Source organism: Schistocerca cancellata, chromosome 3 (assembly GCF_023864275.1).
Source record: "Schistocerca cancellata isolate TAMUIC-IGC-003103 chromosome 3, iqSchCanc2.1, whole genome shotgun sequence".
Taxonomy (NCBI): domain Eukaryota; kingdom Metazoa; phylum Arthropoda; class Insecta; order Orthoptera; family Acrididae; genus Schistocerca; species Schistocerca cancellata.
In genome coordinates, this window is record NC_064628.1 from 120,835,743 (window position 1) to 120,851,825 (window position 16,083).

Here is a 16,083-nt window from a genome sequence, read left to right on the forward strand (position 1 = left end):
ACAAAATCCTAGTACAAAACCAATAGTCAATGGCCTCTCAGACCATGACATGCAGTTCCTTCTGTTAAATGTTAATACTGAACAGGATATAAAATCTGTTAAATCTGAACTCAAGAGGGTACTCAATACACAAAAAATTGATTATTTTAGGACACTCCTCAGAGACATTCACTGGAGTGATGTTTACAGTGCTCATGGCATGAATGAAAAATATAACACTTTTGCTAATCAAGTGCTTACCTTAGTTGAACACTGTTTTCCCCCAACACTAACCAAGGTTAGAGCAAAGTCTACAAAGAAGCCATGGATTACTCAAGGTATAGAGGTATCTTTTAAAACAAAAAGAAAACTGTATCTGTCTATCCGAAACAGTTCTGATGTTGATGCTATAGCACATTACAAGAAATACAGCAAAATATTAAAGACTGTAATATGGACATCAAAACAAATATATTACAAGGAAAAGATGAGATAACAAAATGAAGACAATATGGGATATAGTGAAGGGGGAGGCCGGTAGAACCAGACATGAAGGGGGGGCAAATAGCATTAAGAGTAAATGATACATTGGTGACAGATGTGTATAGTATTGCAGAACTTTTTAACAAACACTTTATAACTGTTACTGAAAAGATGGGGTTGTCAGGTTCTGTAGATGCTGCCATGAGATACCTCAGCCCAGACATTTCAAGTAACTTCCATAAAAGTTCCACTATCTCAGCAGTGGAGCTGCTTTTAAAAAACATATGGGGAATCATCGATAAGAAGCAAAATATTATGCTGCATTCATAGACTCACAAAGGCCTTCGACCTCCTCAATCGATCATTAGTAAAAAGGATGCTCGACGAAACCCTGGGAAGAGACAGCATCTGGATGAGGATCATAAACTCCATAAATGAATGGAACAAGATAAGGATCTCAGACAACCTCGACCTGTCTGAACCAATAAGGCAAACAAATGGAGTACTCCCAGGAGACCTACTAAGCCCGCTCCTGTTCATTCTGGCAGCAAAGGACATTATGGAAATCGCTCAAGATGAAGATGTTGAAGCATATGCCTATGCCGACAACATTGTGATAGCCTCAAAAAACTTAAAGAAACTACAGGAGACTATAGAAGACGTGGAAAAATGGTGCACAAAACACAAGTTCATAATCAACACCGACAAGACAGAAATGATGGTATTCAGACCAGGTGGGCAAAACCCAAAAACAACAAGAATTGCACTACAAGGAAAGCAAATATCTATCACAAAAGATTACAAATATCTAGGGATAACACTCCAACTGTCCACAAAGTGCTTCACTAAACACACAACAGAGAATTCAACACAAGCCATCAGAGCGATAAACAAAATAAGTTCCATCAGAACACTAAATCTAGACACAGCTATGGCACTCTTCAAAATCAAAAATAATACTGATACTGGCTTATGGGATATCAATCATATGGATACACCTAAATGAAAAGAACTTAGAAACATTGGAAAGAGTAAAAGTAACCTATATCAAAATAGCATCAGGGGTAGCAAAAACCACGAGATCAAGATTAGTCTACCTTCTTGCCCGAGAATCTTTGCTCATAGAGGATCTAAGGACAAGGTTCTTACTTCCCAACACATCAGCATCAGAGAACCTACTAAGATCACTACTCAAGAAAAGAGATGAAGTACCAACGGAATTCTATGGATCCGGGGCCATGATCATCTGCACTTGGACAGCAGCAAATTTTGAGATGAGACACGTATTTACAAGACTCGCAGTACCCGGATTCCACCATGAAATTTGTGCAAATACAACATACCATGAACCGTCAAACCTTGTGAGAGATACCATATAGAAATATGCAACAAGAGGACCAGATCAATTAGAGACTGTGCAATATATGGTTCAAATGATAATCTGTTACAATACATGCACTGAATGTAATCTACTACTAAGAATTATGCAGACACTCAATAAATCCTTGTAATTCACTCCCAAATGATTGTATTCTAATGTATAACTATAATGGCTATTTTGCTGCAATAAATCGTTTATATAATATGAATTTGATCCTCACTACCCTAGCAGAAGTAATGTCCATCATAAAATCTTTAAAATCAAAAACATCTAGTGGGTATGATGAAATATCAACAAAGTTAATTAAAGAATGTGATTCTGAGTTAAGTAACATATTAAGCTATCTGTGTAACCAGTCATTTATCAGTGGGCTATTTCCTGAATGGTTGAAATATGTTGAAGTTTAGCCACTGTTTAAGAAGGGAGATAAAGAAACAGCATCGAATTTCTGTCCAATTTCACTTTTGTCAGCATTCTCAAAAATTTTAAAAAAGGTAATGTACAATTGGCTTAATAACCATCTTATCACAAATAACATACTGCCGAAGTCGCAGTTCAGATTTCTAAAGGGTTCTGATATTGAGAGGGCTATCTACACTTACAGTGAAAATATACTTAATTCATTACACAAAAAAGTGCAGGCAGCTGGTCTATTTTGTGATCTGTCAAAAGCATTTGACTGTGTAAATCGCAATATCCTTTTCAGTAAATTAGAATATTATGGTGTAACAGGAAATGCTGCAAAATGCTTCAAATCTTATACCTCTGGCAGGAAACAAAGGGTGTTATTAGGAAAGAGACATGTATTGAGCTATCAGGCATCATCCAAATGGTAATTAATTACATGTGGGTTCCCACAAAGTTCCATCTTAGGGCCCTTACTTTTTCTTGTGTATATCAATGACCTTTCATCAGTTACATTACCAGAGGCCAAGTTTTTTGCTTGCTGATGATACAAACATTGCAATAAATAGCAAATCAAGTGTAGTTTTAGAAAGATCAGTTAATAAAATATTTGTGAACATTAATCACTGGTTCCTAACCAATTCTTTATCACTAAACTTTGAAAAAACACACTACATGCAATCAAGTCTAGTTTTAGAAAGATCAGTTAATAAAATATTTGTGGACATTAATCACTGGTTCCTAACCAATTCTTTGTCACTAAACTTTGAAAAAGCACACTACATGCAGTTCAGAACTTGTAAGGGGTGTCCCATGAGTGTATGCCTAACATATGATGACACGCAGATAGAAGAAGTGAAGAGTGTTACATTCTTGGGATTACAGCTTGATAATAAATTCACCTGGGAGGAGCACACCACAGAACTGCTGAAGCATCTAATCAAATCTATCTGTGCAATGCAAATTCTGTCAGACATAGGGGATATAAAAATGAAAAAGCTGGCATACTATGCTTAGTTTCACTCCATAATGTCATATGTGTCAGGAACACACATTTTCAATAACTTCCCAGCAACCATAAAAAGCTTAAAAACCAATGAAATTCAGTTTAAGAGAAGCCTAAAGGATTTTCACCGTAAATAAGTACTGTAGTAGTTCTATTATTTGTTTATTACCTTATAAATAAAAAAAACACTTTTTTCAAATTTTAAATTCAGTGCATTAAGGTGATCTTAGTAAATGAGTGTTCATTAAAGAAGAGAGAGAGAGACAGAGAGATGATCATTCCACTTGGGACCTGTGGAAGGCACATTAGCGTATTTGTTTTAGTTGTAAATATTTGTCATGTACTATTGTTACACACACATACTACTATAAATAATTATAAGAGTGAAAATGGACAGGAGTACTTTGTTTGGCTAAATATTTTTTTTTTTTTTTTTGTCTCACTGCCCTAAAAATTTTAAAATACTGTGTAATGGAACTAATTAATCACATATCAGGAGGTGGCAATTTAAGCTCATTTCTTCTCTTATATACTTACCATTAGGATACAAAATATGTAATATTGATGATAGACATATAAAAGTAAAAGGGACGCACTACCTAGCTTTCAGAAATAAGAGTTCTTTCATCGGGGAGGAGAAAGGGGTAGATTAATGAAGTTAAAAAGGAATGACTAGTCACTCAGACCCCAGGATGAGTGGGACCTAACTGTAGAGATAATGGGTATGAAGGGGGAGGTATGAAACTGTTTTCCAATATAGACGTCAATGACACTCCTGCATGTTTGCTAATGTCAACAATCCATCTGCCATTAAGTTAATAACTTAGTCTTTTCATTATCTGTAATCCAGTAAAGAACTTCCTTGATCCATCTGGGATTTGTTTGATTATGTGTCCCACCCATTTACATTTCATTCTCATTGGAATAATTGTAATTATGTCTTCCAGTCATTTCCTAATCCTTTTGTTTACTTTCTTGAGTGTCATAAATCCGATACTTCGTAATTTGCTGAGCAACCCTCAGTTTCTGAATAGTTTTTACATTTTATATCTTGTCTCACTGCCCTAAAAATTTGAAAGTACTGTGTAATGGAACTAATGAATCACGTACCAGCAGGCGGCAATTTAAGCTCATTTCTTCTCTAATGTGGTTTTGCATTTGTTCCTTTATTCTCTTTTGAGTTGAAACAGAAGGCTTTCTGTCTAATATTTTGTATCACCTCTTTCGGTGTCTTAGTATATTTTTAATTTTTTCTTTCTTTTTGTGTTAAATATTATACCTGAACTTTGGTGAAATGTTCATCACTTTAAGTGTTTCTTTAAGAAATTGATAGTAAGTTATCTTCTACCACATTGTCATAACTATTAATACATCTGACATCCTGTTATGAGGAGAGTAAAAGATATGGACCAAAAATGCTTTAATGGTCTCTGATACTAATAATAAAATCCAGCTTTAGTTGAATTGTAATTTATGCAACTACAAGGAAACAGGAAAATATTCACCATCTAGAATTTGCATCATGCTGCAGGACTCAAAGTGACTGCAAGGGTCTTCAGAAGTCTCCCATCATATATGAAGTAACACATTTAGAATTCCTACAGATTCAAAAGAAAATTAACTATATAACTTGCTAGCCACTCCTTCTAAATCGCCTGATCATGTAGATTGAAAAATGTAATATTTCTATTTGCTGCATGAAAAGTAGCGATGCAGGGCTCAAATTTTGTGGTGCATAGACTGTTCTATGATAAACCTTGATGCAGTCATGCAGGTAGTAAGTTTGCAATAGGAGATACACAGCACTGATTTAATGTCAGCTTTGCTGCTAATTTTTGTATGTTCAGTTTGTGCTGGCTCAACATAAATACTTTTGTAGCAGTATTGTGATGATTAATTGTTAATACCATACCATCGGCTGCTTGAAATCTGTTATTGTACACTTTGACTATTTTCACATACTTAAAGGTTATACTTGTTTGCAGGATATGTGTAACATGATGAATGAAGGAATGAAACTTCAAAAAAATCTAGGGGTCATGTTTTGATATTGAATGTACGTTGGAAATACAACATCAATTACTGCACAATTGCTGATAGTTGTAATGGATGTATAAATAATTCTATAAATGATATATGAAAGTTTTTCAGGCCAATCCATTGAGTAACTGTTGTTAATACAAATACTAGATGCATACTGTCTTCCTTTTATTTTTTGAACTGATATTTTAAAGAGTTATATTCTTGTACATTTTGTACAAAATCTTGATTTACATACTGCGTAGTTGCAATCATTGTGATAACATTTATCACCTTAAGACTAGGTGAAATCACAGACATGTAGGGAAGTCCACCACTAATGTGCGTGACTCATGAAATCTTCAGGTCCAGGTGTTTTGGTCTTTTTGCGTAATCCACTTAATGTATTACAGAATTTAATGTAGTCTATCATTGCAACTCCTTTCCTCATGCAAACTGGAGCATCATCAAGAGCCAGATCAGCCTGTGAAAAAATTGACATGCTGTTAGCTATTATCTCCACTGTATCACCAAGTAAGCATTTTTAAATTTGTTGAACTTATAACACTGCATTATCGAAAAATGAATATGAATTACAGTAAACTGAAGTTGAATACTAGGGTGTTGAACAACATAAAATATTTATATTATTGAGGGGAAATGGTGAACAGCAATAAAAAGGAAGCATATGTATAGCTTTAAATAGAGTGTTGACACCTGTGATAGATGATGGACAAAGATCAATAAGCAATAAAGCTGTGACAATTTAGGTGTGTGAAGATGGCTGACTCAGTCAAATTCAGTAACAGCTATATGTAAGCAATTTCCTATTGTGTTTTTAATGAAAGTGATTTTAAGAGTCCTCCAGCTCTGTCTGCACTTCGTCTTGTGATTTCTGCAGATTTACTGCTATACACAAGTCACTAGATGGAGTGTTTATATTATGACCAACAAAAAATTACCTTCTCATTTCAAATTTATTTTCTGTTCATAGCATGTAATTTCACATGCAAGGGCAGTATCAACAAAGCATAAATTATAGCATTATTTTTTACAATAAGCTACAATAAAATAATTTGAACAGTAGGACACTAATAAACCCATAGCACATTGTTGGTTTGTTATGAAATTTATCCTATACTTGTTTCTTGGGAGGATTCTTACTTAATTATTATTTATTTTATATCTAAGTTATATGGTCATTTGTGGATAAGCTGCTGCTTGAATTATTTTTTACAAGTGTCTCATGTCTCATCTTAAAACATTTGGTAGAAAATTATAAAAAACAGGCCCTTGGACGTATGAGCTTTTTGGTCATAATGTTAACCTTCAATCAGCCATATATATGGAAGTCTGTTTCATGCTTTGTATCATGACTGTGAATTTGCATGTTCCAATTTGTGATCTTAGTGTCTTCTTTCACTAGCATAATGGTTCTAGCATGCACATAGCCTAACTGGCAGAATACAGAAACTGTTAAACAGGCTTTTACAAGCTGTTCCTTGTTTCACTTACAGTGTGATTTTCAAGGCTCTCATCTGCATAATGCAAAACCTTTTCATATTAGTATGGCAAGTCATTTTACTTAGGTCTGGCAAATGTACACAGTTAAACTTATTACACAATTTTTAGCTCAGAATTGTAGAACTGTACTACTTTATTAACTCAAAACCAATAACCAGTGTGGCAGACCGTGCTGTGCGGCATATCTATGCTAATGACATTCGTAATAATTAGTTTTGGGAAAAAGTTTCAAAAATATCAAGGGCTCTCTTGCTTTCATTTTTATTTACATTGTTGCCACCACCTATAATCACCAAATGATAATCTTTTTTGTTGACTTGTCCATTAAAACATTCTGCACTAATGCATTTAATGTGGCAACCAGGCTTAGCCTTAATAAAAATGGAATGTTTTAAATGTATATTTTTACAAATGCATGTATAGAGGTCTTCTCCATGGCAGTCAGCACATAGTAGGAGCCCTTTGGTGCATCTTTGCATTAGAAATTCAATTTTAGAATTTTTTGTAGATTTTGCCATTGCTTTTCGGTTTACCTATATTGGTTGTATTACCACATCCAGCTTGTAGTGCCAAAATTTTGACAAAAATGTCACTGGAGGTGTACTTACATATTGAGCTTGCTGCATGTTTTGTTCAGCACTCACCACATTTTCTACATGGAATGATCCTTAGTAATGCCTTCAGTTTGGGCTGTGTGATGTTTCCAGCTGAGTGCTTTATATTTCATTTCCAGCTCATGATATTACCCCCAAAAAATTGTACAATTCACCTCTCTCTTATCCCTTCTTCTGTTTCTTGTGGTAATTCTCATAATGCACTTCTCCATTGCTTCCTGAGTAAGTCTCTGTTTTTTAATGATTTTCATATTAAAAATCCATATCTGCTCCCATAAATCAAAACTAGTAATGCACACTGATTATAAATTGTCTGTTTTAGATACATCAGAGGTCTTGTTTTTTAATGGTTTTCACATTAAAAGCTTATATCTCACTCCCACAAAGCAGAACTGGTAATACACACTGATTGTAAATTTTATGTTTTAGGTATATCAGAAAATGAAAATAGTTGTTTAGTTGACTATAAAAACCCCAGTCCATTTTTACTCTTTTGTTCATTTACTTTTGCAGAAATTTAATATTTGTCATCAACTGTTTGACATACAAAGACCCATCAACTAGTCCTCTGACTTAAATGTTACTTTATTTTCTATCTCATCATTATCATCACCACCACCATTTCCCAGCTCCAGTTTCCCTGGTGTGATGTACAAGCCCTCACTATCTCCTCCTGCCTTCATAGATCTACTGTTGCTGTTCATTTATCCCAAAATATCATCTGGCTGTTATTTTTTTTCCAATCTCATAAAATGCCCATCCCACTGCAGTCTGTGTTTCTTTATTGCACTAGTATCAGGGATTTCAATGCCAATTACATTCCTGTTCAGATTATTTTTTATCTTGTCCTTTCTAGTAGTTTGCTTCATAGGTCTTATGAATCTCATTCCCCCCCCCCCCCCCCCCCCCCCCCCTTAATTCTGCCATTATCTTATATCAGTAGGGTTCATTGCTCTAAACCACAAGTGAGAATTGGCACAAATTATGTGCTGTATAGGGTTGTTTTTCCTTTTTTGTGGTGTTTTGCAGTCCAATGAATGTTTTCGGACTTAATTACAATAATTGAATGCTTTCTGTGTCCCTCAAGTGTTTCCTGGTTAATAGCATTGTCTTTGGAAATTGGTCCCTGTTGATGGTCATTTTAAAAGTCTTTGTGTTGCTCATCTTCAGCCCAAAATTTTTAAACATACTGTTCATTCTATCAGCTTTTTCTTACATTTTATATGTTGATTCCTTATACTCGGTATGTTGATTATAAATAATTTTGGTCTAATTCTACTGCTTTCTAGTAATACTCTCAAATTTTTTATTACAATCTTCCATTTGTTTCTGCAGTCAACAAAAACAAGAAATACACTGTACATTCAGAAAGTGTTTTACGTACTGGGCATCTACAGCTGTTCATTTTGAAGTGGAACCAGGAAAGGTGGTAAAATAGTGGTACTAGAAATATGCTCTACCTCACACTGTGAGATGGTTTGTGGAGTATAGATGTAGATGTAGATGCAGAATCAGTTATGAAAGACAGATTAATGAGTTACATGAATAAATACAATCTTCTTATCAGATTACAGTTTGGCTTCCAAGGTGGCAGAAGAACAGTATCAGACATAAATGTGCTTGCAAAAGTGTTACCTCAAGCTGTTGACAGTGATGACTGTGTTATAGTCTTATTTCCAGACCTGTCTGTGCTTTTGAAATGTTAGCCACAAAATATTACTAAATATACTAGAAGCACTATATATAAAAGGAATAGCTAATGGGTGGCTCCAGTCATACCTGGAAAATAGACTACAAAAAGTAGAAATAGCCTACACATCAGATGACGCTAAATTTTTAGTGGAACAACTATCAGATGCAAAACATATTAACATAGATGTTCCTTTGGGTAGTGTATTAGGGCCAATTCTGCTCTTAAATCATAAATGACTTAACAGACAGTATTAGGTATGGATAAAGAATTGTCTTTGCTGATAACGGCAACATTATAGTCACTCACGAAACAACAGAACTCCTAGTTGAGAAGGCAAATGAAACTGTAAAGGATGTTTACAATTGGGCAGCATGTAATAAATTAACACTGAACATAAAGAAAACAAACAGCTGTAAAATTCACTTAAAGAAGGAAAACAATTCTGCCACTCTAAATATAAATGATGAATCTATAGACTGTAGCAGAAACCAAGTTTTTAGGAATGAAAATTGATTTTCAGATGACATCAAATGAACATGTCAAGATACCAGCAAAGAGAATGCCATCAACATGTTATACCAGTAGGATTCTATCATTAGTATATAACAGCCAGTACCTTGGGTGATGTATTATTCACATGTACACTCATTCATAATTATTAGCTATTGTATTCTTTTCTGGGAATTAAATGCACAAAACATGGACACAATTTACAAACTGCAGAAAATGGCCATAAGAATAATAAATAACTAAAAGTAGTAGCTGGGCTCACTGTAAGGAAATATTTAAAAGAATTAGGTGTCCTCAGTGTGCCAAGTAGGTTTACCTATGTGTCTGTTGTGCACATTACGAAAAACATTAATAATTATATCAGCAATAATTATGCATAATCACGGAAAAAGTAGTATTTTGAATTTGCAGTTAGCATAGGGAAAAAAAAATTAAAGTCTCTGAACAGTGTTTTCTCATATGAGTTAAAATTGTGTAATAATTTATCCAAGGAGATGGAAAAGATAGCTAAAGTACATTTATTTGAAATGCACTCAAAGCAGACCTCTTAAATACAAGGTCTGTTCAAATATTCTGGAGCTTTGTCCACAAAATTTTACTGAAGTTAACTTTTACTTAGTGTGCATGGTCTCCTTTGAAGTACTCTTCTCCCAATTGATACACTGCTCCCAACACCATTTCCCCTTCCAGAAGCAGTCTCAGCATGCCTCCCCCTCAATCGCGCGAAGCACCATTGTGAATTTTCTTTTATCTCATCTATTGTTGCAAATCTTTGTCCTTTCAACAGGACCTTCAATTTTGGAAATCAAAAGAATTCCATAGGACCAGGTCTGGAGAGTATGGAGGATGAGACAGCACAGTGATTTCATTTTTTGTGCAGTAGTCACACATCAACAGAGATAAATATGCAGGTGTGTTATTGTGATGCAAGAGCCATGAATTTTCTCACTACATTTCAGGCCGTTTTCTTCACACATTTTCTCACAGGCATCACAAAACATTCCAATAGTACAGTCAATTAACAGTTTATCCCTGTAGCAAGAATCCATGATGAAATAATCCTTCAAAGGCAAAAAAACTAACAGCATGCCTTTGATGAGCTTTTTCTTGTCTTGGAGAACTGTTCCTGCCCCCCTGTGAAGATTGAACCTTGGTCTCAACATCATAACCATAGATCCACAACTCATCACCAGTTATGATTATATTCTCATTTGCACAATCCAAAAGCTCTTCGTAGATTGCAAGGTGAAGGTCTTTCTGGTATTGACTCATGAGCCGTGGGGCTTCGTGGCAACAAGATGCATTTCAAGATGCTGTGTCAGGATTCCCTGACATGATCCAACTGAAATGTTACACTCTTCTACAATCTCTTGGACAGTCAGTCTTAAATTGGCATGCACAATTTTGTTGACCTTCCTGACATGAGCGTCGTTGGTAGACGTCAACGGGCGCTCTGAGTGAGGGTCATCTTTAACTTCCGCCTGACTACTTTTAAACCATGTGAACCATTCATAACACCAAGTGTGGCTTAATCACTCATCACTGTAGGCTTCCTATATCATTTGGTGTGTCTCTGTAAAGGTTTTCTGGAGTTTCACATAAAATTTAATGCAGACTCACTCCTGTAACTCTGCCATTTGCAAACTGTGCAACACAATGTTGTACTCAATACAGCTCTGAATAATAACTAACAGACATACAACAATGAAACTTCTGGCAGTTACACACTAAATACAGGCATGTGCAAGGATTCTGATCACATTTTGTTCCAACACACCACTGGCGCAAAATTGCAAATGTTCCAGAACTTTTTGATCAGACCTCGTAATGCATGCTACACAATTAAAAGTTACTCAAAGAACTTAAAGTAGGGTTTAATAAAAAAAATTGACAACAACTAAACCACCTCTGTCAAATTATATGTTCACAATATAATGTTTTCAAATGGAAAATCTTACAAGTAAGATTAATACATTATAATATTAAAGCTTCACCTTTTTCTAATCTCAACATCGTACTCATCATAATGAGATGCTACTAAGTTTTTCAGACAGGCAAAAGGAAAGTGATGGAGATGTAACAGAGGTATTGCAATAGGGTCACAGTACTAAGTCATCTAGAAGGATATGTGGTGTGTGCCATGACAAGTGTTGAGAGACTAAATGAGCTGTATTTAATTATCGTCTCACATTGTCAAGCTAACTTGCTTTCAGTATGTGTATACAAAAGAGCATTATATGCTAGATATAACTGTGTGAGTAGGTGCATCCTGGGTTTTCTGTAGTTAGACTACTACCTAAAAATCAAGACAGTTGCTACAGGGTCAGTGTTTTTGTATTCAGGATGTAGTGCTTAGTAATCCCATAATATAACTCTTCAAAATACTGCCTTCATTTATTTATTTATTTTATTCATCATCCAAAAGATCTCACATATGATTCATCATTAGAATGTTTACATGTAACACATGACAACAATGCATAACATAATAACCAAACAAAGCAAATTATATACCCATAGTATATAAATAGAGAACAAACACTTAGTGCACAGACAAAACACATACTCATGCGGAACATGTATAGGGCATTAACTGTGCCTTATACACAAAATGTTCTGAGAGCATGTAACAGAATTTCTATAAGTATTTCATAATTTGAAAATAAATTTAAATTCATTTAAATTATTGAAAGCATGTAAAGGCTTCAATTTATTATCTGATACAGATATTCATTGACACCGTAGAAGCATTTATCCATCAGGTATTTTTTTAGACTGATATTTTCACTCTGCAGTGGAGTGTGCGCTGATATGAAACTTCCTAGCAGATTAAAACTGCGTGGCGGACTGAGATCAAACTCGGGACCTTTGCCTTTCATGGCAAGTGCTCTACCATCTGAGCTACCCAACACAACTCACATCCCATCCTCACAGCTTCAATTCTGTCAGTACTTCATCTTCACAAAAGTTCTTCTGCGAACCTTGCAGAACTAGCACTCCTGGAAGAAAGGATATTGTGGAGATGTGGCTTAGCCACAGCCTGGGGGATGTTGCCAGGATGATATTTTCACTCTCGGTGGAGTGTGCACTGATATGAAACTTCCTGGCAGATTAAAACTGCGTGGCTGAGACTCGAGATCTTTGTCTTTTTTGCCATACACTTTTAATCTGCCAGGAAGTTTCATATCAGTGCACACTCCACTGCAGAGTGAAAATATCATTCTGGAAACATCCCCCAGGCTGTGGCTAAGCCATGTCTCTGCAATTTCCTTTCTTCCAGGAGTGCTAGTTCTGCAAGGTACGCAGAAGAGCTTCTGTGAAGTTTAGGAGGTAGAAGACAAGGTACTGGCAGAATTGAAGCTGTGAGGGCGGGTCGTGAGCTGTGCCTGGATAGCTCGGATGATAGAGCACTTGCCTCTGAAAGGCAAAGGTCCCGAGTTCGAGTCTCAGTCCACCACACAGTTTTAATCTGCCAGGACATGCCAGGTATTTTTTTACTTCATGCTTGAATTTACTTTTGCCTTTCAGCTCTTTAATTTAGTATGGAAGCACAGTTAAAAGCTTTATTCCTAAGTGCTCACATGGTTCTAACTTCTGGATTTTGCTACATAGCTAATGTGGAAGTCTTTACCATGCCTTGTATTGTGATTATGGTAGCTATAGTTGATTTGAAGATTACAGTGATTTTTGTGATCATTTCCAGGAATTTTAAAATATATGTAGATGGTAATGTTAGCATTTTTAGCTGTTTAAATAAGGGTCTACAGTGTGTTTGTGGTGTGCATGAGTCATTATATGGATAGCTCTTTGCATAATAAAAATTTCTTTTGATCTTGACTTGGTTTTGTCCCAAAAACTTATGCCATAGTTTGCAACTGACTGGAAATAACCAAATTACATAGCTCTAGTGCATTCTGGGATACGTACCTTGGATATTATTCTCAAAGCAAAACATGCTGAACTGAATTTCTGAGTAACATGCACATGTTCGTTCCAGTTAAAATGTTGATCAATCTACATTCCCAGAAACTTTTTAGTACACATCTTTTCTATTTGTTTGTTTTCTGGCATTATGCACATATTATCCTGTTGATACTTACTTCTGTACTGTATAAAGTTAGGTGCTTTTGTGTTTAAAGTCAGCTGATTTGAATAAAACCATGACAGTAATCATGAGAGCACTTTCTCTGCTGTAGTACACAATGATTCTTGCCCTTTGTCAGTGCAAAAATTATACAATAACTGGTTTAGAACTAAACTTAAGTATACAGGTTTGTCATAAAATATACTTTCCATGCCTAATCATAGCTGAACTCACAAAACTGTTTTTCTTTGTATAAATAGTTCCTTTGCTCGAGGGAAATGAGGACTTCATATAAAGGAAACACAATAAATTCCACATAATTAATCTTTTATGTTCTGAAGCATAATTCATCAAAAAATATTTGCCAAAATTAAGAGTAAAAAATTAGCAAGACAAATTTGTAACTAAACTCATGGGTATAAAACTTATAACATAATTATACCAAAGAAGAATTAAGCTTAAATAAATAGATGAAAAATAAAGTGAGAAAAGCTCACCTCTTCAGGAGTAAATCTGTCACCCCATGTGACTAGATCATGTTTTATCCTATAAGAAAAGATGAAACTGGTCATATGTGATGCCCAACATACATAATCACACAATTTTTTTGTCTTGTGTACATAGGACAGTTCTTTATTTCAAATGTGACAACAAATACACTCCTGGAAATTGAAATAAGAACACCGTGAATTCATTGTCCCAGGAAGGGGAAACTTTATTGACACATTCCTGGGGTCAGATACATCACATGATCACACTCACAGAACCACAGGCACATAGACACAGGCAACAGAGCATGCACAATGTCGGCACTAGTACAGTGTATATCCACCTTTCGCAGCAATGCAGGCTGCTATTCTCCCATGGAGACGATCGTAGAGATGCTGGATGTAGTCCTGTGGAACGGCTTGCCATGCCATTTCTACCTGGCGCCTCAGTTGGACCAGCGTTCGTGCTGGACGTGCAGACCACGTGAGACGACGCTTCATCCAGTCCCAAACATGCTCAATGGAGGACAGATCCGGAGATCTTGCTGGCCAGGGTAGTTGACTTACACCTTCTAGAGCACGTTGGGTGGCACGGGATACATGCGGACGTGCATTTTCCTGTTGGAACAGCAAGTTCCCTTGCCAGTCTAGGAATGGTAGAATGATGGGTTCGATGACGGTTTGGATGTACCGTGCACTATTCAGTGTCCCCTCGACGATCACCAGTGGTGTACGGCCAGTGTAGGAGATCGCTCCCCACACCATGATGCCGGGTGTTGGCCCTGTGTGCCTTGGTCGTATGCAGTCCTGATTGTGGCGCTCACCTACACGGCGCCAAACACGCATACGACCATCATTGGCACCAAGGTAGAAGCGACTCTCATCGCTGAAGACGACACGTCTCCATTCGTCCCTCCATTCACGCCTGTCGCGACACCACTGGAGGCGGGCTGCACGATGTTGGGGCGTGAGCAGAAGACGGCCTAACGGTGTGCGGGACCGTAGCCCAGCTTCATGGAGACGGTTGCGAATGGTCCTCGCCGATACCCCAGGAGCAACAGTGTCCCTAATTTGCTGGGAAGTGGCGGTGCGGTCCCCTACGGCACTGCGTAGGATCCTACGGTCTTGGCGTGCATCCGTGCGTCGCTGCAGTCCGGTCCCAGGTCGACGGGCACGTGCACCTTCCGCCGACCACTGGCGACAACATCGATGTACTGTGGAGACCTCACGCCCCACGTGTTGAGCAATTCGGCGGTACGTCCACCCGGCCTCCCGCATGCCCACTATACGCCCTTGCTCAAAGTCCGTCAACTGCACATACGGTTCACGTCCACACTGTCGCGGCATGCTACCAGTGTTAAAGACTGCGATGGAGTTCCGTATGCCACGGCAAACTGGCTGACACTGACGGCGGCGGTGCACAAATGCTGCGCAGCTAGCACCATTCGATGGCCAACACCGCGGTTCCTGGTGTGTCCGCTGTGCCGTGCGTGTGATCATTGCTTGTACAGCCCTCTCGCAGTGTCCGGAGCAAGTATGGTGGGTCTGACACACTGGTGTCAATGTGTTCTTTTTTCCGTTTCCAGGAGTGTAGTACTAATGCTAATGCAAGCTCATACCTAAATATTATTCTGAAAGTTGTTGTTATTTTTACTGTTACTGTACCTTTCTTCAGAAATCAAGCCAGAATTGTCATAGTCCCATCTTGAGAGAGCATCAATTAGTACAGTTTCTGGATCCATCTCTACCGTTTTATACCCCAATAGGATAACAAATGATTCAAAATCAAGTGGACCAATTGTCTGAAATGTTAAACACCTTAGATAAATTCTTTGTACTACAATAATCAATTTTGGGTTTCATTTGATGATTTTATTCAGTGCATTTGCCACTCAAT

At 37.0% G+C, this 16,083-nt stretch overlaps 1 protein-coding gene across 2 annotated transcripts in view; it reads right to left on the bottom strand.

The window, feature by feature from the left end:
* Nucleotides 1-5,440: 5,440 nt before the first annotated feature.
* Nucleotides 5,441-16,083, bottom strand: part of LOC126177142 (myosin regulatory light polypeptide 9-like) — a 102,022-nt gene continuing 91,379 nt past the window's right edge. Inside the window, exons 4-6 of one of the 2 annotated variants that reach the window (XM_049924412.1) lie at nucleotides 15,852-15,988; nucleotides 14,196-14,244; nucleotides 5,441-5,757 (exon numbers count right to left, since the gene is read on the bottom strand). In XM_049924412.1, coding sequence (XP_049780369.1) covers nucleotides 5,611-5,757; nucleotides 14,196-14,244; nucleotides 15,852-15,988 — 333 coding nt within the window. In that variant the 3' untranslated portion in view covers nucleotides 5,441-5,610. The remainder of the gene's footprint in view (nucleotides 5,758-14,195; nucleotides 14,245-15,851; nucleotides 15,989-16,083) is intronic. The other variant, XM_049924413.1, reaches the window with a different exon arrangement.